At 37.1% G+C, this 27,384-nt stretch overlaps 2 protein-coding genes across 2 annotated transcripts in view; both read left to right on the forward strand.

Annotated features, from left to right (window-relative positions):
- camkva (CaM kinase-like vesicle-associated a) lies at positions 1–18,955 on the forward strand. The gene is made up of 11 exons (XM_056749724.1): positions 1–143; positions 13,733–13,835; positions 14,334–14,465; positions 14,647–14,721; positions 14,900–15,038; positions 15,216–15,336; positions 15,413–15,488; positions 15,843–15,979; positions 16,170–16,248; positions 16,770–16,857; positions 16,957–18,955. Exons 2-11 carry the CDS (start codon positions 13,741–13,743, stop codon positions 17,224–17,226), a joined length of 1,212 nt encoding a protein of 403 aa, XP_056605702.1. The 5' UTR covers positions 1–143; positions 13,733–13,740; the 3' UTR covers positions 17,227–18,955.
- The window catches only part of LOC130425008 (RNA-binding protein 5), a 14,902-nt gene continuing 5,901 nt past the window's right edge, over positions 18,384–27,384 (forward strand). Inside the window, exons 1-7 of the mRNA XM_056751038.1 lie at positions 18,384–18,408; positions 19,355–19,406; positions 20,173–20,280; positions 20,573–22,100; positions 22,376–22,465; positions 24,475–24,544; positions 25,599–25,672. Of these exons, the coding sequence (XP_056607016.1) occupies positions 18,384–18,408; positions 19,355–19,406; positions 20,173–20,280; positions 20,573–22,100; positions 22,376–22,465; positions 24,475–24,544; positions 25,599–25,672 (1,947 nt within the window). The remainder of the gene's footprint in view (positions 18,409–19,354; positions 19,407–20,172; positions 20,281–20,572; positions 22,101–22,375; positions 22,466–24,474; positions 24,545–25,598; positions 25,673–27,384) is intronic.

Raw genomic sequence — 27,384 nt, forward strand, 5'->3', positions numbered from 1 at the left:
GCGCGGACAAAGCGTTGCGGGCACGCGGAATATTGCCCCAAATGATCCACGAGCTTTAACAACAGCAGACCCTCAAGAGAGGCTTCAACGCTTAAAACCCCCCCGGTAAAACAGAGTTTTCTTTGAAGCACGCAATAAATCCGGTAAGTCTCCTTGGATACATTCAATCGTGGCAACTGTCTCGTTGTCGGTATATACTTTGATTGTACAGTTAATATGTGCTGTTTGAAAGACTACGCAAATTTATGTCAGAAACGCACCTGTGGCGTGGCGCATTGCAAAAGCTAGATGGTAACTTTCAATAGTTTATTGACACTGATATCTAAATATCTGCAAGTTTGTCAACTTTAGTCAGGAAGATAAATTCGTTTGAATTGGAAGTGGAGTGATTTCCTCAACAACGTATTTGCCTGCGCGTAGGCTATATGGAAACTATGCATTCACTGATCCCATCACTTTCAAATGCAATAAAGTTAAACACTTCATTAAATGTTATTGGTGTTAATAACCGTGGTGCAGTTTTGGCTGTAGTTTTAGCTTGGTGATACAAATGCTGTGTATAAATGTGCAACATTCAGACACCTGTTATTTGTTAAACACCCGATTCTCTTCATTCATTGAGGAGTAATAGACACAAATGCATGCTTTCTGTGTGAATTTTGATATAACATAGCCTGCCACCTGTATCCTTAGGCTGGCACATTATAGCATTTACTTAATTCCACCCATTAACAAGCTGGTATGACTCATTAATTTGTTTGCATGCTTTTGAACAGACTGACAGAAGAGAATCCAAAAGCAGAAATATTTAGGCAAAATGAAACAATAGAAACAACCTTTACATCTTAAATAATTTAACAATATTTAACAATATCATTTTTTCCCTCAATATACAGTATATTTTATTCACCAATCTCAGATCTTTTGTCTGATTCATTTTGACAAATTAAATTAAATAGTATATAAAGAAATTGTTAAACGTTAAGTTTAATACAGGCTAATTTAAGGAAACATACTGTTGTTTTCAAATAACAATTTCAACATTTACTTTTTGATGAAAGTCATATACGAACAATAATATTTGTATATGAACTGCTGTTTGATAAGAGATTATTTACAGAATACAAAAGCTTTATTATGTAACCTGTAAAATTCTTTTAATGCTCTCAATTAAGTTGTGACATAAACGTTTAAGAGGTAATTATTTCTTACGTAACAGTCAGTGACACTGGTTCCCATAGAGTTAGTTCACCACAATGCATTTTACTCATTAAGTTATTTGCTTTAGATTCAATGCATTATTGCTTATAAAGGAAAAGTACATTTGTAAGAAACTTGTTTCTTTATGTTGTCTGTCATGGGTCATTTACTATATGTTGTAAGGAGCCAATGCAAAGAAAAATCAAGCACTTTTGCATTTGATGGAGTTGATGATGTTTGGGCCTCAAGAGGAGCAAAACTGTCCTTGGTCTCTGTGGCTCTTATAAAAGATGAGCACAAAGAACCCGGACACTGTTTTTGTCTGTATGTGTGTGTGAATGCAACCCACGGGCTAAAAACACCACCCACCACCTCTGTTCAAAAACACCATCCTGTTCTCCAAAGCTCTTAGCAAGGCCCGTCATCTCTTTATATAACATAACACCTGGCCTGCACCTCCACCCCCGGATGACACCCGCGCTATACCAGAGGTGATAAGACCCCCCTCAATGCAGTTCTTCCACCCTAAACCAAACAATACACCTGCCAGTCTCCACTTCTGTACTGGCCGGCAACAATACTTGGATGTTTTTTTTTGGAGAAGACCTTCTTTACCCAGCTGTTTCTGAGGGTAGTTGCTAAAAATATAACAGACCCAGTGATTAGCTGCTAAGAGGTTCTTTGAATGAGCTCTTTACAATAGAATTTGAGAATGCAAATGCAAATTGTAGAGGCAAATGCAATTATTTTTCAAGTGCTTGTTGAGGAAATGTTACTAAATGGCGTAAACAAATTTTAACAAATGCAGTTGAATGCAATACTTTACAGTATAGGATGTTTAAACTACTTGGTTAATGTTAAATTATAAATATACAAAAGTTGTAATTTTAGCAGATGCATTAATGTTAGTTAAGGTGTATTTAATGTTACTATGTTTAAACGCTTTTTGTAGGGTCTTGGAACACTTGACAATTTCAGAGAATTTTTAAAAAAATGTCATGGTTTCAATTGTTAAAATAAAATACTACTCCGGCTAGAAATCACTATTTGTGAGTGGAATCTCTAAAAAAACAACCTTTTCCAGATTGCAATAATCTCAAATGACTGGAACATTTTTGTGTGCATTTATTCAGCATTTGACCTGATTTAGCCTTCATTTTTTACCTTTACACCACACATTATATGACAGGAGCTTAATGCAGTGTTACTACTGCAATAGCCAGGAGACACAGCTTTCTCACGGGAGCAATGTCAGTCAATGTCTACTATGCTGCTCGCATATATTTGAGATTGTGAGATCTTGTCTGTTTTATTTCCCTCTAAATGAAAACCACCGGTTGACACTAAATGTCCTGGAGCTGCATCGAAGCATATGAAATAAGTGGATAAGAATGAGCGTGTCTGTTGTGGAAGAGAGAAAGAGAGCACAGACACCATAAAATGCTGATTACCATGTACAGTTTTTGTCTTTTTTTAAACGGAAACACACTTGGCCTGTGACCTACATACAAGGGTCCCCAGGAGTGTCTCAACCTGTTCCGTCCCTTAGCTTCAATATAATGAATATGTGATGTAAGCAACAGTCACATATATGCTGTCATAAATCACTGTATAGCCAATCCTAATAACGTGTAAATGTGCGCGGGCACAACTGAACAACTTTTAAAAATACATTTAAGTAAGCTGGTCAAGTGTTTATGTGATAAGCCTTTTTAAAGCGCTAAGAAACTGTGGTTGCTCATTTTTGGCTTTTTGGCTTGTTTTGCAGTGGGATCTGGCAACGCTGCTTAACTTTCTCGTTCTTGCAGAATAACTTCTGTAAATAATATAGTGCTTGCTTCTGGTTTCAGAGACTGGTAGTGATTTGATTGGCTGCCTGTTCGATGGCAGATTTAACGGGGAATGTAATTAATATTTCAACTACCCACTTGATTTATGCAGTTATTCAACATCTCCATTGCCACCCGGTGAGACTTTACTCCATGCAGGTTTAATGCCGCTGGACTTATCGACAATGTTAGTGGATTTGTTAGACTATTAGCTTAGCTATTAGTTTTATACAAGTTCAAGGAATATTCAAAGACCATGGCACCATGGAGGTGGTATTTTTCAGTTAATGAATTATACCTAAAAAAAATTTGTAAACAAAAACAGCACACTTATAATAAATCACTATCAATAGCGAAACTAAACAATTAAATAAGAAAAAATATATTTATTAGTTGCTAGACCTCCACCATGATCTATATATCAAGTTTGGATCTCAATCTAGATGGTTTTGGAATAAAACTGAATTTTGCACTATGATTGGGATTTTACGATAAATTTCATTTTTATTTTCAGATCTGATAAAAAACAAGATTAAGGTTAGCAATATGGTGCATTAGGAGGGTTTTGCTTTAATCCCTTACACCATTGAGATTATTTTGCTTGCCAATAAGATTCCCAATACCAGTACTAACATACCGCAAAATGAAATTGATGTAAGAGAATGTGAAACTTCTCTTGAGAAGCGTTGTTATGGAGCTGTGACTGTAAGCAGCAAAAGCTAATACTTGAAAAGAGGCCATGGAATAAAATAGAGCAACATCTTTGCCTTTATAGTCTGTTGGAATCCAGAAGCTATTGCTTTTCCCTCCTTTTTTGTTGCCTGGGAAACGGTGGTATCATGAGGCGGGTGGTTGTTGTTAAGTGATCCACCCTCAATGTTTTTCAGTGGAAACATGCCCAGAACAGTCGGGAAATGAAGTTAATTGAGAAGCACTCAGTGCGATGCAGTGTCAAATCTCATCGCTCGTAGTCTGTAGAGGGAATTTGATGAACATCATAGGATGCACAAAATTTAAAAACACACACACAGATAAGTCCTGTGTTAATTGGGTTCTTTAAAACGCTCCACCTCTGACTTTCCAATGTGCTGAACCCTTTCTTGGATGTTTCCGACTTGACTTCTCAATCAATAATTCTGGCATTCTATTCCTGTTGTATAAAAAGAAATTAGTTTTAATCATCCTTCAAATGTGTATTTGGTCACAGATACAAATGTAGGATTTTTGGTCATCACGAAAAGAGCCATTGGGAGTTACAGGCGTGAGTCTCCAAATTTAGAATAGTGTACTTGCTCTGTGCTGCATAATAAACAATTGCACTCCTTTTGAACCCACCTGTCTTGTGTTGTAAAGCGACCGCACTGTACCACTGCATTTGGTACATGTATGACAGTAACCAAGGTAACAAACAACATAAGGAATAGAATGGACAGATTAGCCGACGGGGTGTGAAGCAGGGTTCGTAATACACACATCATTTTTTCCAATTTGCCATTACTCAGAGAACCGCCAGGCATTTTGGTGTAAGTTCTAAGGGCACCAGCTTGCGGGGTACCAGTCAGGTAAGCTTCATTCCATCTTTAAAGGACGTATTGTGCTCTTTGATGTGTAAGAAACATTTTTTTCACACTTAGTGTGACCATCACACTAAAGAAGTCCAGATGTGTGTTGTAGTTTGGATAAAGAAGTGTTTATTGTATAATGAGATGTAATGAGGTCCAGTGTTATCGTGCGTTGCAGAATTTTCCTTGGTGTCACATCAGAGGGAGTTGTTCCGTGTCTTGGTGCGGTGCTTAGCCATCTGGCACGTGCTGTTTCGGCACAGCTTGATAAGATTCCTACTTTGAAAAGACCTAAGGTTCCTGTCTACCAGGCCTGTGGTGGTCATCTGCTGGAAAAGACTGGAGATGATGCGTTGATGTATTGTAAACACTGTGCATTATTCAATATGGTGAAACATTGGATGTGACAAGTTTTTGGCAATTTTTCCCATGAAACAAGGTTTATTATGAAACCTTAAAGTGGCTTTTTTATATATGAAGGTAATGCGTGTCCATCATAGGGGGACACATTTAATTTTGCTTTGCATAATAAAAAGATATATTAGAGGTACGTCAGGATTTGAACCCAGCTCTCCTTGCAAGCGCATTATAAAACCCACCACTAGACCTGCGGTCAGGAACCTATGAAGTCCATACATACACTTATCATACATACAGGTTGACTGGAGTTTCAATGTCGGAATGTAAGTGTCTTGACCATGTACGAACCGAACTACAAAGGTATTAGCAAGACTCTAGATATGTTAGCGCTCATGAGGTGTTTACTGATCGGCGTATTTTCACCAATAGGTCTGCAGCATTTTAAGAAGTCGAACATACCTAATGCAAAGTCAGAAGAATCAAAGGCTGTACAGTATTTTGTGTGGATTCAATATATAACATGCACTTTTTAAAATTGTTCTATGTTAGATGATAGATAAAATGAGGTTTAATTGAATGGGGGACTAATGTACCTGTAAGTTGTTTATAAGTAATGGAAATAATTTTTTTGGAGCCCCGGTTGTATGGACCATTTCGTTCGTTTCACTGTTTTTGAGTTGTCTGTGGACATCTTATCAAATGAGTAAAAGAATTGTGAGACTGTGGTCTGTGGACATAAATCAAGTATTATATAACTATTATTCTATTTTATATGTATATAATAGTTTCTATAATGGCTCTTTTGCGAAAATGAATTAACCTAAACTAAATTGGTTTCAATAGTAAGAAAGTAAAAAGTAAAAAATGGTAGATGATGCCCCTGGTAGTCTTGTACTGTAAGCATGTTTTCTAACACATCCTTTTCTTTTATTATATAGTCTAAAGAAACCTATGTTCTAGTGAGTTTCAATTTTAAAAGGTGTAACTTTGAGAATCTTAAAGTAATTTTAATAAATAAATAAAACAGTAACAAAATACAAAAAATTATTGAACATTTTCGACTTATAATTAACTGTAGAGGAATGACAAATTTTAAGAACAATCATTAAAGCATGTACCATTCAAGCTTCATGAATTGGTAAGAAGAATCCCTCAGCTTTTCCCTTTCTAAAAATGTTGAATGTATTGCTATTTGAAAGAAATCATTCTGAAAAGACATTTGTTGGAGCTGTCTAGATAAACAGGAAAAGAGACAGAAGATTATTATTCAGAAATCTAAAAAAAGAATGTTCATATTCAGTAAAAAATGAAACCCAAATGCAGGTGTGCTTTTCCTCCTTTGAGGTATATTACTGTATGAATGGACAGTTATTTTCTCTGCATATAATGAGTCCCACTGTATTTTATTTTGCATTTATACTGTGTCATTGGGAAGAATAAATACACTTTTTCTTGCTGTGGCGAGAATGATAAACAAGTATTTGTGTGTTGAGCTTACTGTAAAGAAGTATTTTATGCACTGAATATAGAAATTAGCTTCCCGGTTCCCTATCCTGCATTATGTACATTTGTGAGGGTTTTATCTCCACAGTTAAGTATGTCTCAAAGAGGAATCATGTTTTCAATGTGCTTTGTCAAATAGTCACTTTATGTCCCTGCTTATACGTCATTTGTCATATATGATTAGACATTTCATTTGATTCAAAACAAGCTTCAGCTTTCATGGCCAATGCTCAGCCGAATGTTGTGGTCGTGCCAAATAAGAGGGACAACAACATGATGCACCATCAATTAGATTACTAAGTACCCATTTCTAAAAACAACCTCATGCATATGAATGTGTTTTGATAATAAATGTCTCCATTTGTTCACTCGCAGTTATTGGATGTCATATCTTTTCATTTGTTTCATTGCTGCAAGACAGAGTTTTTATAAGAGGATAAAACACTTTTTTTGGTGACGCTGGCTTGATGGCCAATTTGGAACAGGAATGGTAAAGTGGCACTTTGCTAATTGAACATCATAATGGAATTAGAGGACAAATTGTAACAGGAAAAGCTTTAATGATCTCTCGCTGCATAGATAATGCATATCTTTCAGCTTTTACTTGTTTTGACTTTGCGTATGTTAACTGACTTAATACATGTTTCAGGATTTGGACTTCTGAGAATGAAACAAGGCAAAAGAGGATTGAATTGCTTATTTTATCATTTAATTTATTTATTTATTGACATATTATTAAACAGTGTTAAAGTATTAAAGTATATTATATGCATACATTATATATTTGGTTTTGCTGTAACACAGTAATATAACGCATAACTAATCAAATTTGGGTAATATTATACCCGTAACAATCTCAATTCAACAACGTGTTACAACAACGTACTCCCCCCTGACTTACAAACACATTCCGACCCAGAGAAAAAAATCAGTGATTCAAATGCTAAGATTATAATACTATTTCCTGTTACTGGAATCTGCAAGTAAGGTGACTGCAACAGATTCTACAAGAATAGAAACAAAGTGTAAGTAGTAAGAGATTCTGCGTTTTACAATGTCATCAGGCTATAGGTTGCATTCTAGTAAACTCTACCATAATTCACCAGTTGATTTTTTGTGTGTCTACTTTTGCGATTCTGACAGCGATTGTTATGGACCTTTTCTGTGCCTCTTATTTTTGTTCACTCGAGTATTTAAATGCATCTGAAAACAATGACTGTGGGCGCTTGACAACGCATTGAGGCGCATTGTTTGCTTTTTTTATTGTCAAGCTAGTATTATTTTTGTAGATATGTTGTTTAATTTAAAAAAATGTGTGTCTTGGTAGGCCATGGATATTTCCTGATACAGATTTTGACACTCAAATGCTAAAATGTTCATTCCTGCATGTTTTTAGGCTTTGTAGCCTATGGAAACAAAAGTCGCTACTGGTATGTGTTGGGTTCTATTGATGACACCATTACATCATACTCAAATTATATCCAAAACACACTACAAAAAGGTATTAAAATAACCTAATGGTTTCCAGTGGAGTTTTAATGGAAACCATTAGATTTTCATGTGGTGGCTTCTTTTCAGCAGGGTAGTCATGCTTTTGTGGTTATTTTGATAAAAGTAACGCAAAAGTAGTAATATAACTTATTACTTTTATATGACAGTAACTAAATGACAGTAACTAGTAGGGGTGTGACGAGATCTTGCGAGATTAAAACGCAACGTGATTTCTCGTCGAGGTGAAAAGTTGTCTCTTGAGTTGTGATGACAGCATGTAGGCATCAACCACACCCACATGGCGAAAAGCGACACCTAAGGAACAACATTACCTGGTAGTGGAGGAGGTTCGGCATCAAGAGGAAGCAAGTAGATGCGCCAGAGCGATCTCTCATAGTTGAGTTGATTGTACCTTGGGAAGACGCCATTTATGAAGCATTTGAAATAAAGAATATCCAGTATGCCAACTTGGCAGCGGAGGTAGAAGATCGGGGATGGACATGGAAAGTGTTCTCGGTGGATGTGGGCTTGCAGGGGCTTTGTTTTCGAATTCCAGTACAAGGCTGTTAAAGGAATTGGGGATCAGAGGACAGGCCCAACGGAGGGTAGTCATAGAGCTTGCCACTGTTGCTAAGAGAAGCAGCCACTAGCTGTGGTTGAAACAGAGTGACACAATATGGTGACAGTGGGGCTAGAACAGCCTTAGCCAACGGGTTGGCGAGTATGGTTGTTTTGAGATATGATGTCTCCGCGATCGGCAAGTGTTGTTGAGGCTGCAGCCACTAAGCTGGCTGAGCTAATTCACACAGGAAGTGGGGTTCGGAGGATGGGTCCAGTGGAGGATATTCAAGAACTGGCCAGCGGTGTGGAAAGAAGAAGCCAATGGATGTGGTTGAGACGGGTGGACACAGCATGGGCTGCCACATGACCTTGTAACAATGCGACACACACCGAGGTCTGATCCCTTGGCTGAGGGTGTCTTGCGATGCAGCTCTGAAACACCCAATGAGGCTAAGGTGCACAACAAAGGACATTATCATCACCTTACCAAAGGCATTTTTTTATCCAGGATAATGGATGTAATGAAAGTAGGATTGGACACACAACTCATGAGATGTCTCTCTGATAATGGCAAGGAAAGGTAATTATAAATACGCTATGTATTTCTATAATAATTTATCCCCCAAACACAATGAAACCTCAGACCTCCTTTCCTCTATTCATATTCTTGACTGCTCCCCCTGTCATCCATAAGGCTTGGGAAATGTCCTAATGGGCAATTCAACTGTGCTGATATTGTGGGATTATTATCCCTTGTCCTATTAAGCGAATCTAAACGTACCTATAAAGAGTAAATTCAGAAAAATTGAAACAAATTTTGAAATTATCTCTTTATTTGTTCGGTTGTATATTTTATTATAATCATTTATTAACTCAAATTATTTTGGAAAATAATAAAATAGCATATGCAAAGATCTTTTTTTCTGGGGAATTTGATGACATTAAATCTCTCGCGTTTGATCGCAGTATCTGGCAAATCTCACCACAGTGTGAAATATTGTTGAGATCTATTCGAAAACTCGAGACACATATGATTTCCAGGGTCTTTATTCAAGCCAAACATTTTAGAGGCAAAAAACTGTAGAAATCAAGCTATACAAATGATTGTGTGATAGATTATATCTCATTACTGTTAAATGAAAACAATTGAGATATAAAAGAAATGAGTATACACAAATGTAAAGATCAATATCCGAATATCACTCGTAGTTAGGCAGTGCCAAAATCGTGATGTTAGACTCACTAGGCGGGTTCAGTTCGGAACGCTTACTGTAGGCTTTACAGCACATCTTATAGAAAAGCATGAGTGACAGCACATGTACACGTGGCTGGCAGCTCAGCAGAGAGAGACAAACAATGCCCAAGGCTTCAAACCCAATGTTCAGCTTTGGAGAGCGCAGACAGCTACCACACACACATACTAATGCAGGATTGCATAATTATCACAAACGAGGGGTTATACCAAGTCAATTGATTTCTAGACTACGGCATAAATAGAGCAATGACAGGTGACCCCTAAAATTACAAAGATTATCGGATATCTCTATGCTGATGTGAGCAATTCTTCAATTTTAAATAAACTGGGTGAGGTCATTACTGTGCTTTAAAGAGATAAAGATTGCACACCTCACTTGGGGTAACAGGTGCTCGGAAAGTATAGTTACTTTACATCTGGATAAAACTCTATATTTCTGATGCACTTGAACAGTTCTTAATCCTGACTTCTGATGCAGGCTGCCAGCAATTAACATCCACCCAGTTATCACACTACAAGTTGGGCTGCAGGAACATGCTCGCACCAAATGTTAGAAGGCCTGCAAAATACACTGGTGCCAATTTGATCTCTTGATGTGTAGTTTTAAACATTTTCCCTTTAGACTTTAAACTGCTTTTCTCATCACATTACCATGCATTGCCCTTCATGAGCCAGTGCCTGCTGCAATCACAGAGGCCAAGGGGAGAATAATTAGAGACCTCTGTGCTCCTGTGACGGCTAAAGCAAACAGGCTCTCCCTCAGCCTGTAATTTATGTAATGCCTCCTTTACTGTGGATATCAGGAATGGACTTTTTTTGGTCGATGGTGCAGGGTGGTAATGATGCTTCAGTCTACTCTCCTGCTTTTTTTAGACTATTCTGGGAGAGTGGAGGAGAGAAAATAGGATGCTTTCTGTACTGTAACATCAAAGAAAAGAGTTGCAGTGGAAGATCAAGCCTGCAGAGTTCAGTTCACAGGCGTGAGGTGGATGTGAACTGTTGCGCTGGGTTTCGTCTCAGGTCTTTGTTAGTAAATGTTGTTAAAGCTCAATGCCCTAATATATAAAACATTGTCAAAGTTTGTTACAGTTTTGCTTGTATTAAAATGTATATAGCATATGAAAATTTAAACCAGTGTCGCTGTGCCACTTTGTTCTGTGGAAAGTGCTTGGCAAATTGGTGTGTCATGACAAATAAGTAGTAGTTGTGCGATTGTATTGCATAATGACACCAGCCTGATATGTAATTGCTTGTTTATGTGATGCCGGTGTCTGCTTAGGATCCATCCAATTTAGTTTGTGTAATGCCGTTATCTTGATATGTTGTTGTATGGCTAACAGAAGCTGCGTTAGCTTCTAGCAAGCTAAATACGCTGAATAAAATAAAAGCATCAAAATGTCATGTTAAAAAAACATATAAGACACATTTTTTGGGTCAAAGCTGGATACAATATATACACAAGTATTTCTGGGTCAACATCTGCTTAACACGAAAAAACTTTTTATATTTAAAAATTACCATGCTTGTTTTTTAGTAAATAAATGAATAACAGTAAGAACGAGATTTGTTTGATTTCACTGCCCATAGCCTCATCTACTTTATGAAGCATTTAGTGAAAAAGACCACAATGGTCATTTTAACAAAGGAAAGCGACATAAATCGTAATTTTGTAAGAATTGCAATCAGGCGCTAAAAATAAGTTATAAGTTATTTTAGCCAATAGAATCACTCTGTGACCTGAGCGGACACAATTCACACAAGGGGCAGAACTTGTCATGACACCGGTTCCGGTAGGCCCCAAAATTTGGGTTTCACTATACACGACAACCCTATGCACGTAACGTCAAGTCGAGCGAGTCGCGTCGACTGTGTGGTTGAAAGATTAAATCACGTTTATGGCTATCTGTACTTTGTTTAGAGTGGAATAAAGTTGTTGTGTCATTGATTGTACAAACAGATTGAGCACGAAAGAGGTTTCCTTAAATTCACCATGAAACGGAAGTTGCCATTGACTTCTTTTCACTGACGTGACGTATATCTGAGAGTATATCGGCTTCTGAAATTACAAAAAATGTAGGTCGGACTTTAATTTGCCCTTCCCTTTTTTAATCAGTTTGTTGTAAGTCAGGTCAGTCCTACCTTTTTTTTTGCTTACGTCATGCGGTGAAGAGTTGTTGTTGAGTCGGGGGAGAGGAGCTTAATATTTTTGTTTAAAGGTTCCAAGTGCAAATTAATAAATTAAAAGATTGTGTCCACTGATAAATCGTTTATAATAATCCCTGCAACACAGTGTAAAACCTGTGCAATTTTCCTGTGACTATAAAGAAAGAAAAAAGCGAATGAATCGCTGCAATTTGCTAAAAAAACAAATGCGTGAATGTTTGCTATTTCACCAGGGACACCTGGTTCCAATGTACAGTAAGTTGTAAGGATCTCTGTCATTGCTTTTAATCCAAGCAAATAACTGCGTATATCAGTACCGGTTTCTTTGTTCCTCCTATTGAAACCAGCCATAACCAGAGTATTTTACCACTCAAGGGGCCGTGTTCTGCCATGTTTTAGTGATGTTCACTTGGGAAAGTGACGACAATGTATACCCTCGATACAACCAAGGCTTCTGAAAATCTTTTTCTTAATTTTCAAAAATGATCGGTTTCCATGACCTGAACCTATGATTTTGTGAGGACAAGCGGCCAAACCGCATAGAAAAGGTTCGGTTTTCAAAAACGCTGTCCAAAGTGGAGATGATGTTTTGTGTTGTACTGTGGACTATTGCTGCGTTTCAGACTTTCAGACTTTATGATATTCACAACCACAAACCTGGAAATTTAGTGTCTGGATTTAGTTCAAAGTAATGCTAAAACCTTCATGTTACTAATAACTTAGTAGCATTAAAACATTAATGCCCGGTTTTACAAATGAGGTTTAAAGGGACAATAAAAAATCTATCATCATTTACACACTCGAGTTGTTTCTCGATGAGCACATAAAAGTTATTTGGATATACAAGAATGCTGGTAACCAAACAGTTCTTGGCCACTGTATTGACTATAACAGTGGGAAAAATTACAATGGTTGCCAAAAGTTCCCCAGAAATGTTTGTAGACTAAATAAATATTAGAGCTGCCTTAACTGAAAAAAGGTACCCTGACATATCTTAAAATATAGAACAGTAGAATGCGTTGTGTTCATATTGTTTCATATTGACTTCAAAATCCAACATTGTCCTATTTTATATCAATAAAACAACTTTAGTCTGTTAAATGAGTGTCATCTCTGTTGTCCTGTATTCCTTCTGCGTGCTTACAGAGCTGTCATAAAAAGCACTAGAACTGCATGTTCTGAGAACAGAGCTACTTCCTGCTACTAGTGAAAATTGTCACTTTTGGAACAAATTGTAGGCATTACTCATCTTTGCTTATGAGTGCGCTGCCTGCCAAATCTCTCTCCCCCTCGTTCTCTCTCACTTTCTTTTGCTCTCAGTTAAATGAGAATTTATTCCTTCCTCTTTGAGTTTGGCTCAGGATTGGAGAAGACAGTCAGGGTCGCGGTGATGTCTCGCAGCTCAATGGAAGCAAAATAAAAATTGCGTGCGTTTCAATTGTCAATGAGTGAATGTGGAGGGGCATTTTAAAGCAAAATTTATAATTACAGTAAATATTTCACACCATCATCGACACAAGGCCGCACGCACATCCTTTCAAAACATAATTAAAATGCATGGAAACATCAAAAAAAATGATCTAGTTATCAGCTGTATTCAACATTAAATGGATGGTCATTTGCTTGGTAATAATGAACATAATGGAGTTTATTGTAGTTAGACTGATACAGCGATGTTTTGTTTTTACGTTTATAACAATAATATCATGTTTTTATGCGTTATCATATAAATTACAGGAACACTGCATAAACTACTTACAACATCAATATTTTTTATGTTATATATAACTTGTTGGATTTGTTTGCAGAAGCAGCCATGCCATTTGGCTGTTTGACATTGGGAGAGAAGAAGGATTATAACAGTCCTTCAGAGGTCACTGATAAATATGACCTGGGACAGGTAGTAAAATCGTGAGTATAAATCTAATTTATTTAAGCTATTTATGTTTATTGTAATATTGCAATTCACTTTGGTCAGAAGTATATAGACACTCCATTTCTAATTTCAAGACCCAGAATTCCATCAAACTCTATTCTTAATACTTTGACTTACAAAGGCATTCAGAAAAATGGTGTGCTTCGAGTTATAGCAGCGGTTCGAGAAGGAATCTTTCTCCTCCAGCATATAACAAAGCCCCTGTGCACAAAGCGAGGTCTATAAAGAAATGTTTACCGAGTGTTTCAGAATCCCAAAGGAAATGATTGACTGGCCTGCACAAAACCCAAAACTGAACCCCATTGAACAACTTTGGATAAATTGGAACTCCAACTACGGTGCACAGTCTTGTATAACCTCACTAATGGTCGTGTTATATGAGGACAAACGCTAACAACAGTATTTTCCAACACAATAAATGAAAAAATACTTACCAGATCATTCAAATAAGTGTTTCTCATCTCTGTGAACAGGGAGGAGTTTTGTGAAATATTCAGAGCAAAGGACAAAAACACTCTGAAAATGTACACCTGTAAAAAGTTCCTGAAGAAGGATGGGAGAAAAGTCCGGAAAGCTGCCAAAAATGAGATCCTCATCTTGAAAATGTACGATTCCTGTGCAGTTTATTTATATCAGCTATTTCTCGCACATGGTGCCTAATGTTACATTTATGATGCAACACTTTCTAATGCAAATTATTTTATTTTTGCAAACAGTCTTGATCGTTTTTTTTCTTTCTAGTGTGCTTTCATTGACAGTTTCTCTCAATCCTCTCTCTCGCCGCAGGGTGAAGCATCATAACATCCTCCAGCTGGTCGATGTGTTTGAGACAAGAAAAGAGTACTTCCTCTTTCTGGAACTGTAAGTGCTTCGGGATTTTTGTGTGTTTAAGTAAAAGTGTGAACAGATATCTTCTATGCACATTCATACATTTAGTAAAGACATTTGCTTTTTGTAGCCTTAGTCATTTTATAGTGTTAACATAAATGAATGTCTCCGTCTTTCGACTCTCATGAATGTTTTCTTTGTTTTATTTAAGTGCCACTGGCAGGGAAGTGTTTGACTGGATTTTAGACCAGGGCTACTACTCAGAACGCGACACCAGCAATGTGATGCGGCAGGTGCTGGAGGCTGTGGCTTATCTCCACTCCCTTCACATCGTTCACAGAAACCTAAAGGTGATTTATACTTCCATCTTATGGTCACCTCATAGAATTACACTGCAACACTTTAACAGATGTCTGACTTCTTCACATTTTCATTAAAGTTCATAAGGTAATTTCATAAAGTCTCTCAGCACTGAGTCTGTAAAGTCTGATGGTCTCACACATACAATGTTCTTGTCACTCCAACAGCTCGAAAATCTTGTTTATTACAACCGCCTGAAGAACTCAAAAATTGTAATCAGCGACTTTCACCTGGCCAAACTGGAAAACGGTCTCATTAAAGAACCGTGTGGCACACCAGAATACCTTGGTAAAATTGTCTCAGTTATTTCATAACTAAACTTTATATTGGGATATATTATCATTTCTTTTGTCTGTGTATCCAGCTCCAGAAGTGGTTGGCAGACAGAGATATGGTCGACCAGTGGACTGCTGGGCCATCGGGGTGATCATGTACATCCTGTGAGTTCATCATATTGAAGTCATGTTACATTCACATTTGTTTCATGTTTCATCTTTATTATATGTTGTGATGTGCATTTTGTTTACAAATGTTTCCATCTGCACACTTGGTAGAACTAGAGAGTTGGGGGTCACGTGTCTGATGCATGCTTGGAGTCATCTACGAATTCATGCGCAATCCATTTTCTGTAGTCATATTGTGTACGATCATCATTGCCACTGTGTAAGTGTGAAGTTTGTATGAAATTTCCCCAGTTATCCCTCCTAAATAAGCAGCTGTTGGTTATATTTGTATTTGCTTCATCCCACATAAACATGTGAATACTGAAGAGAATGATTGAATATCTCTTACAGATTGTCAGGAAATCCACCATTTTATGATGAGACAGATGATGACGACTATGACAATCATGATAAGAATCTGTTTCGGAAAATTCTGTCTGGGGATTACGAGTTTGACTCACCCTATTGGGATGACATCTCAGATTCAGGTTTGATGCACAGATATTTGGTACAGAATTTCTTAAACTACAGTTTTTAATAGGACTTTAAGGTTATTAAGAAAATAAAATATTCATAACACCCTTTTTTAGATTACAACATTTTTTTTTTTGTACAATATAAAACGTTACTTTGTACTTGAAATTAAATCCTGTAACATTTCAACCATCTGCATTGCAGCAAAAAGTCTAGTTGCATGTTTGATGGAGGTGGATCAAGACCAAAGACTGACTGCACAGGAAGCCATCAACCACGAATGGTATAGATCCTCTTCAAATATAGACTGTTTCATGCGTGCGCTCCTGACCCCGGTTTTTCTTTGGCTAGTGTCTAATAACATAACTATTTATATATTATATTATTTATGTTAATATTAATTTGTATTATTATTTTACTTCATAATAATTGTATGAATTAAACGATTTGTAGAATTTTGTTGTATGTTCATTTAATGACACAGTTTGTTGAATGGGTCCTGTAGTTCGGTCGCATTTAAAGAAACCACATGGTACACTGACATCTAGCGGTTGAGCTTGGTATCGGAGTCTCCATTCAAAATATTGAAGAGACAAGTTTAGCCTATAAGGTTCTTCTCGGTTTCTTTTGATTATTATCTGAAATAATCTTCAGACACTCTATTTTTTGTGAATGTGTACCGGAAGTTCATCAGTCACAAAAGTGTGCATGCGCAGTAACGTTTGTTTATGTTGTTAAGATGAAACACAAATTGTGTCTCAGGTGTTATTCTAATCGTTTTAAATCGTCTGGTTTGTTGTTTAGGATATCTGGAAACGCTGCCTCAGACAAGAATATCAAAGATGGCGTGTGTGCTCAGATTGAGAAAAACTTTGCTAAAGCTAAATGGAAGGTGAGATGACCTCGTTCTATCTCACGTTCATCTCAAACCAAAAAATGATCAATTTCTATGCATTTATAATCTGATAATCTGATATATTATAATATTCAGAAAGCTGTTCGTGTGACCACCATGATGAAAAGGCTCAGAGCTCCTGATCATAGCGATTCTGGGGCCTCTAGTCCAGCATTAGGAGCTTCAGGAGGTCCTGTCACCCCCAGCACCACCCCTGTACCCCTGGCTGCCACATCAGTACCTCCCCGGAGTACACCAGTCAGCCAGGAACACCCAGAAACCCACGGAGAGGATGTTTTGCCTCCCGCACGGTGCAATGGAGAGATATTAACATCCCAGCAACCTGGTGGGGAGAGCAGGGAGTAATAGAATGCCGATACTAAGAAATATAGTAACACATACACAAGGATATATATATATATATATATATATAAATTCATATTAAAAAACTAAAGGTGGAGCAATGTTCAATTGTGCTTAGAAGCGTAATCACCATTATACATTTTCATTTGTTAAGAAATGCTTTAATCCAAGAAACATTAAGGAGTAAAGTCCCAGCCCAGTAATTTTTCAAAATTTTATATTGTTAAAAGTTGTTTCAGATCATTCTTTCTCAAAACTTTTGATGTCATCTTTTAAAGGCTGTTATACATAACATGTCCCTGTTACTGGATAACATTTATTAGACTTTATCTTCAACAGTTAATATGAAATTCTGTCCCCCAGCATTTCTATTGCATTTAAAACATTATTTGTTGCAGACCGGAAACCTGCCAGTGAGAGAAAAATATTTAAGCAGCTAACTGTGTATGTTGTACTTTTATCTAAGTAGATGCTTAAACTTTGCTTATAAAATATTATGATTAACATAAACATTAGATATAATTTAAAATATTGTATTATTTATTATAGATTGAATCAGTGGCAACAGCAGAAACAAACGTTATGTGGCCCAAACTTAACTTCCGGTAGACATCCGCAAAGTATCAATTACTGTTGAGTAGTTTTGATTAAATTCAAAATAATTGATTTACAGTTAGATATTAATATGAATTCAAAACTTATTGTTATATTATATCCAAACATATACCGGAGGTTAAGGCACGTGTGTCTTATGAAACAGTCTATATTAAAATATTTAATTAAATAATTTTTTGGTCAGTCTTATGATTACTATAAGTAGCTGACGATTTTGATATTAATATATTGTAATACTTCCACTTCATTAAAATCCATTCATTATTATCAATATTATCACATAACCATTATCTTATTTGCTGTTTATATACTGTTGAATCAACCTTTGCTCTCCTTTATTATTATCTAACAAGAATTATGTAGCTGTTTTAATTGAGTTTGCCCTTGCGTCTGTATTCTGCACACTGCATTTTATACGGAATATAAATGGTTTCATTTTTTTTCTGATACTTTGAAGCCTTAAAGTTTACAGAAGGTTTTATTAATTTGCAGTACAAACTGGAAGCAATATGAATATTGCTGTAATACTGTGAAATTGCTATAAGATGTTTCTGCCATATTCATATACAGGTAGCCAAGCAATCTGCTATTAATGGTCGTTTGCATTCTCAACATGATTTCACAGCTACATTGTGTTAAATTGTTGTTTTTCTGCCAAAACACTGAATTTGTTTATCCTGTCCATGTGCAGAAAGATATTTTAAGATGTGTTTAGACTGTAATTATCATTGTTGCTACAAGACAAGTGTTCATAATGGCCTATTTATTTGTTGTTTGTTTTAATCTCTGTGATTACATTGAATATACTCCTCTTGTGTATAGCTGCTCTGAGTTCTAATGTTACCATGTGTATAACCCCAGTGTTGTAAAACAAACTTTAAAGAAAGACATTTTTGTTTGACCCCTATGTACTCAACATATTTAAATCCTCTATTCATAATTTTCTCCTGTCTAAGTGGTTCTCTTTTAGATGCAATGACAGACTCTGTAAACACTGAAATATATTTTCTGAGAAAAGGTTTCATTTTCCTGTATAAGCTCAGCCTAATGTGTCAGTCTTTGTTTGTGGCTTCTGTATTTTGTTACTTGATGTGCAGAATAAATGTTTTGAACAGTGCACGTTTCCGTAGTTATTTTCTAGACGTTGTAGTTAACATAAAGAAATACAAAAATAAAAATGAAAACATTAACCTTAACTTTAACACTGGCACTCTTTTGCAGCCTCTGGAAGATTTATAGTCTGTAAATAAATCAGTAAATTCAGTCTCATTTCTTTATTGCGTGATTGGTATAGCCTAGGTATTTTACATTAGGTTATTTTATTTTACGTAAATGGTGAATAAAACGCCTCTTTTTACTTTTGCTATATAATATATATTCGATATATATCTGATTTTTCTTCTATATATAATTCAATATTTTGTTTATTTAATTCTTGGATTTTTTTAAATAAAGACTTCAACTCCCGTGAGCATGTAGCCACCGGAAATTGCGCAACGCATCTACTTCCGTTAAGCGCTTTGTCGGGAAAATCAGAAAAATCGTGCGAAAAGATTGTGGCAAAGAAGGTGAGAATTTTAAATCGATTTACATACTTTAAAAGGAAAAAACAAAGATCATCTTCGCAGAATCGTTTTTGTAAACGAATGTTAAGGCATTTTTTATGTAGTTAATTATTATATTGTATAATGCCTTGACGTGTAACATTAGCATGATAGCTTTCTTTTATAAGGGCCATTCGTGCTAACTGTTACACAGTAGCTATATAAACCAACATCTTACATTTTTTATAATAAAGACGTGAAAACTTAAACTCGTAGTTTGACTTTATGGGACTTTGTAATGACGGTGTATTCAAATACTAGTTTGACTTTTTCGTCTTTAATTTAGCTATTCAGTTTTTGTATTGTTTTAGCAGGCTGTGATAACGTCATAATCCGTCGACAAAGCTAAATCGCAGCCTTCTTACTTTAATTCTTTGTCGAGTTGTTATTGTACAAATAAAAAAATGCATTTTATTGCTAATGCAACAAAGAATGCGATTGTAAATATACCGTTCGTCAGTCAAGTAACGTAAGTTAAGTTACCATATAACGTTACAACCGGAAGTTTAGAAAGGTACGTTAATGTTAATGTGAAGTTAATCGAAAAAACTATATCGCAGCCTGCTTACTTTAATTCTTTGTGGAGTTTTTCCGCAAATAACAAAATTGGATTTTCTTGCATTTGAAAACACCGTTCGTCAGTCAAGTACCATATACCACCGGAAGTTTAGTGAGGTAAATTAAAGTTAATAACAAATTTATTTAAACAGCATGTTCTTGATTTTTCCAGCAAAGCATATTCTGCACTCGAAACTCGTGCTGAAGGAGAGTTTCAGGAGAGGAGGAACATCATGTGGAATGGTTCAAGATCTGGTCCACGAGGAGGGATGCCTTTTCGGTAAGTGTTCCTAAAACTTAAACAGAGTCAAGTATTTACAAAATGTATTTGATATTTTCTGTACAGTGGGTAAGAACAAGCAATGTAATAATGGCATTGCTGTAGATAACACCATTTTAAGCTAATTTGATATGTAAGTGTTCTTGAAATACTTTAGTCTATTTGGTTTTTATTACTTTATAAAAAATGTTTATAAGTTGTCATCTTTAATAAATAAATGTTTTTTGTTAGGACTTATGCAATAAACATGCTGACCAATTGAATTGTGCTGATGCATTTAATTTTATTGCAGTGGAGAACCCCATGGAGGCATGTTTGATGGCAGAGATGGACCGAGACCTGTCTTTAGAGGTCGAGATGGGATGAACATGGACAGACCACCCATGGACATGAGGCCGTTTGACTGCCCACCAGACATGAGGGGACGAGACATGGGTTTTCTTGACAGAGGAAGAGAGCAACCCCGGGACTTCTTCAGGCCTGGAGATGAAATGGACATGAATTTCAGAAGACGCTTTGAAATGGATCAGAGGAACAACCTCCAGAGCTCTCCAGGATTTATGGGGCAGTCAAGGTCCCCCATGGATATGGGCAGAAGAGACATGCATGCTGGTAATATGAGAGGCCAGGATGAGGGATTCATGAATATGAGGGAGAGGTTTCAAATGGACACTCCTGGGATCCCCCCTGTGGATATTCGAAGAAGGCTGGCCATGGTTGCTATGGGTGGAAATGACAATTTTGGGGACTTCAGAGAGAGGGAGAGGTCACGGATGGGCGGCATAGATGGATTCAACATGGACGTGCCTTCCAGAGATAGACCAATGATGGACTTTGAGAGACGTGGAACTGGTCCTTCACTTCCAAGGGGAAGGTTTGAATCCGATATGGATATGAGAAATGGAATGGGAGCCTCTGGCGATTTTAGAGACCATCCACCTCAGATATTTGGAGACAATGATGGCATGCCCATGGATGTCAGGGGAAGACCTAATATGCCCTTAGATCATGGGGGCCCAGAATCTATGACTAGAGCCGAAGAGCCAACCATCAGAGACCGAGAATTCCCAAAGCCGATAGGAGATCCCTTGGGCCTTAGAGGGAGAGAAAGCAATTCATCCTCGGAAGAATGGCGCAGACACGGTATGAGAGACCAAGACTCTCTTCCATCAATGAGCAGAACGTCACCGCATATCCCCAGAGAGGTTCAAGAGATGTTTTTACCTAGCCATGGAAAAGATGGAGAACGTTCTCAGTTCAGAGACAGGCAGTCTGGTGGTTTTCAGGAAAAAGACAAAAGCAGTTTTCCTCGCTCAGAAAGAGACTCCAAATCCCAAAACTGGGACAGAAATGTTCCTGGTGATTTCGCAGGCAGAGCTCCAACTCATGCCAGTCAGAAGCCTCCCGTTCTTCCATTGGATCCCGCTGTAAATGTCCAAAACAGAGAAGGTGATAAACTCTGGCCAAGTGACAGGGATAAAAAACATGACAGATTTCCTTCTTCAGGGGGAAAACCTCCGTTCTTCCAAGAGAAGAACCCACCCAATCAAAAGCCTCATTTTGGAAGCGACCGCGGCTTTAAGGGATCCGGAGATGTGGCTTCAGATCAGGGAGCACAGAGAGAAGGTTTGATATCAGGTCTAAAGGAATCTCAGAATGGCAGAGCGGAACGACAGGATCAGGATTATAGGGATATCGATTACCGGACCAGTTCAGGGCGAAAATATGAGTACAATCTTGATGATCTTCACATGCCTGAAAAAGTTGAAAAGGAATCCAAACTGGACCCACTTCAAAGACAAGATGACTCTGGATCTCAGGTTGAAATTTCATTTTTGTGCAAATAACTATTTCATAACATTTTTACTTAAAGATTACATGTTTTATCAGAATATTATTATGACTTTCTTTTCTGTAATTGTGTGTTTTACCTCTGGAGCTCAATATATGCTTCATACAAGCTACTTGGTATAATATTTTTAAACAGCCTGTGGCATACTTCCTTATGCTTATTGAAAACTCTAACTTGGTTGTATGAGTAGATTGGTTTGAAATTGTAATGGTTTTTTTAACATTTGTGGATTTTAAAACATAGGACCAGGATTACAGGAGTGCTGGTGTCCAGGATAAAGTCTCAAAAACCATTGCTATCTCTGGAATTCCCAAAACTGCCACAATGCAACAGGTGAGCTTGGTTATTCCCACTGGATTCTTCAAAGCTTAAAAAAACCCCAGGGATGTGATTTTTTTCATATAAATATGGATTTCCGTATTTTTTGACCACTTATTTATTTTAATCGTGAAGGAATTGGGGGGTGGGGGTTTGGGGATGAACTATATGATATGCTTTAACATTATAACATTATCTTTATACAGAGACTAAAATAGGACCTTCCGTGATTTAATGGCTTGAAACTATGCAAATGGCCAATCTAGTGACTATCTAATATAACAGGGTGTCCGCGGGTCCTTAAAAAGTCTTAAATTCCATAATGTGAAAATAAGGCCTTAAATAGCATTAAAATGTCTTAAATCCGCGCTTCAAAGGTCTTAAAAATCCAATCAGACCTACACCATAAAAAAATTTATTTTCGTTTTAAAATCATGTCACTATTAGGCTACGTCTATTTCTAAAAAAAAATAGGCGGAACCGCAACTAACGCATTAATTCGCGGGGTTATTTGCTAGGCGCGTGGACTGGATATAAGCAATATCTCGCTTTAACCATGGGGAAGCGTAAATATAATGAAAACTGGTTACATAACCCTAATTTTGCGCCGTGGTTAAGACCAGTTTGTGGCAATGCTTTCGAAGTCAGGTGTATATTCTGCAAGAAAGTTTTAAAACTCGGAACAATGGGGATCAAAGCTTTGGAAACGCACATGCAGTGCGAAAAACACAAAGCGGCTGCGGAAACCTGGCGGAGAACACCAGATATTTCTCAGTTTTGTTCCGTTGCGCCCTCCTCAGTACCACTGAGCACTGCTCCATGCCTTACTCCGGCATCTGCATCAGCTTCAAGCACCGCGGTTTCTACGCCAACAGACATCCGAACAACGTTTGGCGCCACCGCAACACTCAGAGCCGAGGTACTGTGGTCTCTGCATACTGTAACAAAGCACCAGTCCTATAACGCTAACGATGCTGTCGGGGACATTTTTCGAACTATGTTTAACCGATCTGTACAGTAAAAACCCAATGTTCAGGTTATTGTCATGCAGTGTACATTCCTCATGTTACTGCTGTGCAGTTTTTTTTTTGTTGGCTGTCAATTTTCTGCCTAACGATTAGTCAGTCTTTGCACTATGTTTTGCAATTTATTATTCTTTCACGCTTTCAATATGTCAATAAACAATGTGTGTTAATGATCGTAATTGGTGGTATTGTTTGCTGTTTGCAAATTTGTTGGTATGTGTAATCAAGTAAGATGTTATGGGAAGGAGGCGGGAACCGGCGAACATTCAACAATTTAAAAAAAATAAACAAAACAATACAAAAATGAAGGTATAAGCCAGCAGCCCCTCGCGGACGACTGCTGACCACACAAAACAGAAACAGCGTCGTCGCTCCACCTTTTATGCTTCCGCTCCTCTGTGAGCTGAACTGGTCCCTCGACCTCAGTATAAAATTGGTCTTAAATTTCATTCTGCATGGTATTAAAAAGGTCTTAAAAAGTCTTAAATCTAACTCTCAGAAACCTGCAGATACCCTGTATAAAGTCTCTACTGAATGCATACATTTAAATGAACAAAAACTGCAACATGCAGCATTTGAATATACCATTTATCACATGGGGATTAATGGTTGCCAAACGCTGTATGAATGTAGATGCACCATCTAGTGGCTGTGTGTAGAAGTCTGTTAATGAAAGTAGGCCTAACATAAACTACTGGAGGGGTGCCATTTGTGAAAGCCATCTTATTTGACATTAGATATTTGCACTAAGCATCAACCTATTTTATTAAATATTGTTTAGTTGACTGTTAAACTAATAAAAAATAAAAAAAATAGTTTGAACTGATATTTTCAAAATTGCCAATCGGAATTGGGTAATATTTCCTTCTTTTTTGTCCTAGGCTGATCACATGCCTGAAACTTGCATAATTTGTCTGTTTCTATGCAAAAAAATATTTTTGGTGAGTCAAGGTACCTGACATTTTGCTTTGAAGATGAATATCTAATTTTCTTTTATAGATTCTGAATGCTTTTGCAGTCCGCGATGGAGTGCCAATGCAGGGCATGAAAATAAGGAACGTTGTGCCAGGTGAGATTTTGTTTTTCTCAAGCATCGCTGATCGATTCGCAACCGATATTTCGCCATTCGCTCCCCGAACCTTACGCTCGCTGTCTCTCTTACATTGATTGTACTTTCTGCATCTCAATCGCTTTTGCTTTATAAAGAAAACTGCTCATCAATATTTCGAACATGCTACGGGGTCTCTTGTTGTCCCCTGTCCCCATTCCAAATGTTCTTGCGTGGGACGTTGAATTTTTCCATCTTTAAAGGTGTTGTGTGCTGATGTCTCAGAACATTTACAGATTATTTGGATTTTCTCAATATTTTGCCCTTTTTAAAAAAGTCAGATGCCAAAACCAACAGTAAACTGTTGCAGCAAATGGTTCCTGTCTTTGTTCTCATGAGTGTTGTTTATTGTGTGCTTCTGAAGTCAAAGTCTTAAAGTGCCTTCTTCATTTCAAGGGTTTTTGAGAATATGACAGTTTATGACAGGTTTTGGGTATATGATATTGAACTAGTGCTCTGTTAATTTAGAAATAATGCATTTATATGTTTTGTAAATAAAGCAATATGATTTTGTAACTCAACTGAATTCATGTCTGGAATTTACCAGAATTTGAAGGTTATTGTGTTATATGAACTATGTAACCTGCTGGTTCAATAGAGATTAATTATTTTCAGATTTATAGATTAAATTATTTTCTTACAAACGTACAACAGACATGTAAAATGTCTCATACTTTAATTCTTGTACTTTGCTTATTTAACTTGTTGCATTTTTAGCTTGGTTCTGATACTACGTTTAGACTTTGTTTAAAGACATTTACAATTTTTATAGTTTGTTACATTCATAACAAAAAATCTGCTCTGCAGAGACCTGTTCAAATTTCAGATAGTGCCTATGATGGACATGAGGCTAGAAAATTAGCAATTTAGCCAGCAAAACACATTGTACATCAACTTGTTTATCAACTCTACATTGTGCATATGTCTCGTGATACGAACCGTTGCCTTTATTTCTCTTGAAAGTTATTTGCATTAACTAACTCAAACCCATCTGTATTTCAAATGCTGTTCCCAGGTTACAGCTTCGATACGGCCTATGTGGAGTTTTTAAACCTCGAGGATGCTGTCCACTTCATGGAGTCCAACCAGGTGGCCCATCCTCATCGCACTACAACGACTCTTGTCACCTGACAGAAAGAAGGCTTGGGGCGGGGTGTGGGTGGGGAGGGGTGGGTTAGATTGCAAACGAAAATAGAGGCACTCATGAAAACGGCAGACAATTAGCAAACAACCCATGTCCCACATATTAAGTATGACTGATTTAAAACAAGCCACTTAGAAATTCAGTTTTTGCTTGCAGTGTTGAATCTGTTTTGAAGAATTTCATGGCAGATTTTGTAGTGATTGTGTACAACCACAGCTCTTTAAAACCCATTTCCGTTTTTTTTAATTGTATTTCTAGGCATTTTTTCAATTTAGCATAACTATGTGAATAGTAAGATGGTGTAGGAGATGGCCAAACGCTTTTTTTCTTTATATTTGCAAGTACAGTATTTAAAAGACTACATTGACACATTTTCTTCTCGGAGGGCAGTGTACCAGCCTGTTGAATTTTTTCATGAAACGCCAGTTTAATATTTTTGTTTTCTCCTGATGTTGCGCTCTTACGCTCTTCCATTGTCCTATTCTTCTGTGATACGTTGGTATCTAGTGAAACAACCTTCTGATCTTGCTGGGCATATTTTCTTCGGCAGTTCAACATTGGACTTAACAGAATTTCATCTTCAGATTTCTGACTTTTCTTTAAATCTAGCATCTCTTCATAGTCTGTCATATTTGCTGGCATTAAAGGGGTATTTTGCCATGTTCGTGAACCGGTTGTTCTAGCAAAATTGTTATTTGTTGGTGGAGAGTTTCTTGCAACAGGGTAAATGTTGCACTTTCACCACTACTGCTTCATGTGTTCTTGTTGGAACCGTGCTCTTGAGTTCAGCATCCCTGTTCCACATTAACCCAAAAGCTTTTATTCATCTTTCCACGGGTCCTATTGAGTTATTCATCTTGAGTTTGAGAAACTTATCTCTGCCACCATCGTTTTCAGGAATGCATCCGGTTGAAAACTCTGTTCCTGCTTACTTCAGCTTGACCGACTACATGGTTGTTTCATCTTGGTTTTTAGAAAGATTCATGCCGGTACTTGTTGGTTTGTTGGGGATTTCAGTGTGACAGTAAGATGGCTCCCTGAGCTTTTTTTGGTATTCCTTTGGCTTTCCTAATGAAAGCTTGGTTTGTAATTGTGGCACAGCCCTAAATAAAGTATATGTAAGAAGTTGAGGTTTGCTTCAGTTTAATTTCTTGTGGTATTTGCTGAGTCTTGATTATCCTGTGGTTGTACTGGTTATATCAGCACAATTGTTTTCCTATTTCCCAACCCCCTGATATAAAAAGATTTTGCGTGGAGTGATTTAGCCATCTTTTTCATGCTTATTTCTTCTTGAAACTACGTACTGTATAATTTCCCTCTATAGAAAGCTTCATATATATTCTACTTGGTGATGCACTTAGAGAAAAAACACAAAATAAATAAAACAAAAATACAGCCAGAGCTTGCAAGCAGATGTGGATTACTGAGAAAATTGCATGATGGTGGGTAAGACATAAGGCTGATCATATCACATTGGATTACTCACAAATTTCTTTGTTCTTGAGCTAAAGGTGACGGTATTTTACCCTATTCATCTGTAAACAGCAATTTTTGAGGATAAGTCGTTAAAGGACAGATGTTACAAGAGAGGATTGCAATAGTATCCATGTATTAGATCTGCTTCCTGTTAACACTTTGACACGTATTATTTTGGTTG

Source organism: Triplophysa dalaica, chromosome 6 (assembly GCF_015846415.1).
Source record: "Triplophysa dalaica isolate WHDGS20190420 chromosome 6, ASM1584641v1, whole genome shotgun sequence".
Lineage (NCBI taxonomy): Eukaryota > Metazoa > Chordata > Actinopteri > Cypriniformes > Nemacheilidae > Triplophysa > Triplophysa dalaica.

Coding starts and splice junctions, on each gene's coding strand:
- camkva (XM_056749724.1), top strand. CDS start 13,741: ATGCCATTTGGCTGTTTGACATTGGGAGAGAAGAAGGATTATAACAGT. Junction 14,722..14,899: donor TACTTCCTCTTTCTGGAACT/GTAAGTGCTTCG, acceptor GTTTTATTTAAG/TGCCACTGGCAGGGAAGTGT. Junction 15,039..15,215: donor TCGTTCACAGAAACCTAAAG/GTGATTTATACT, acceptor TCACTCCAACAG/CTCGAAAATCTTGTTTATTA.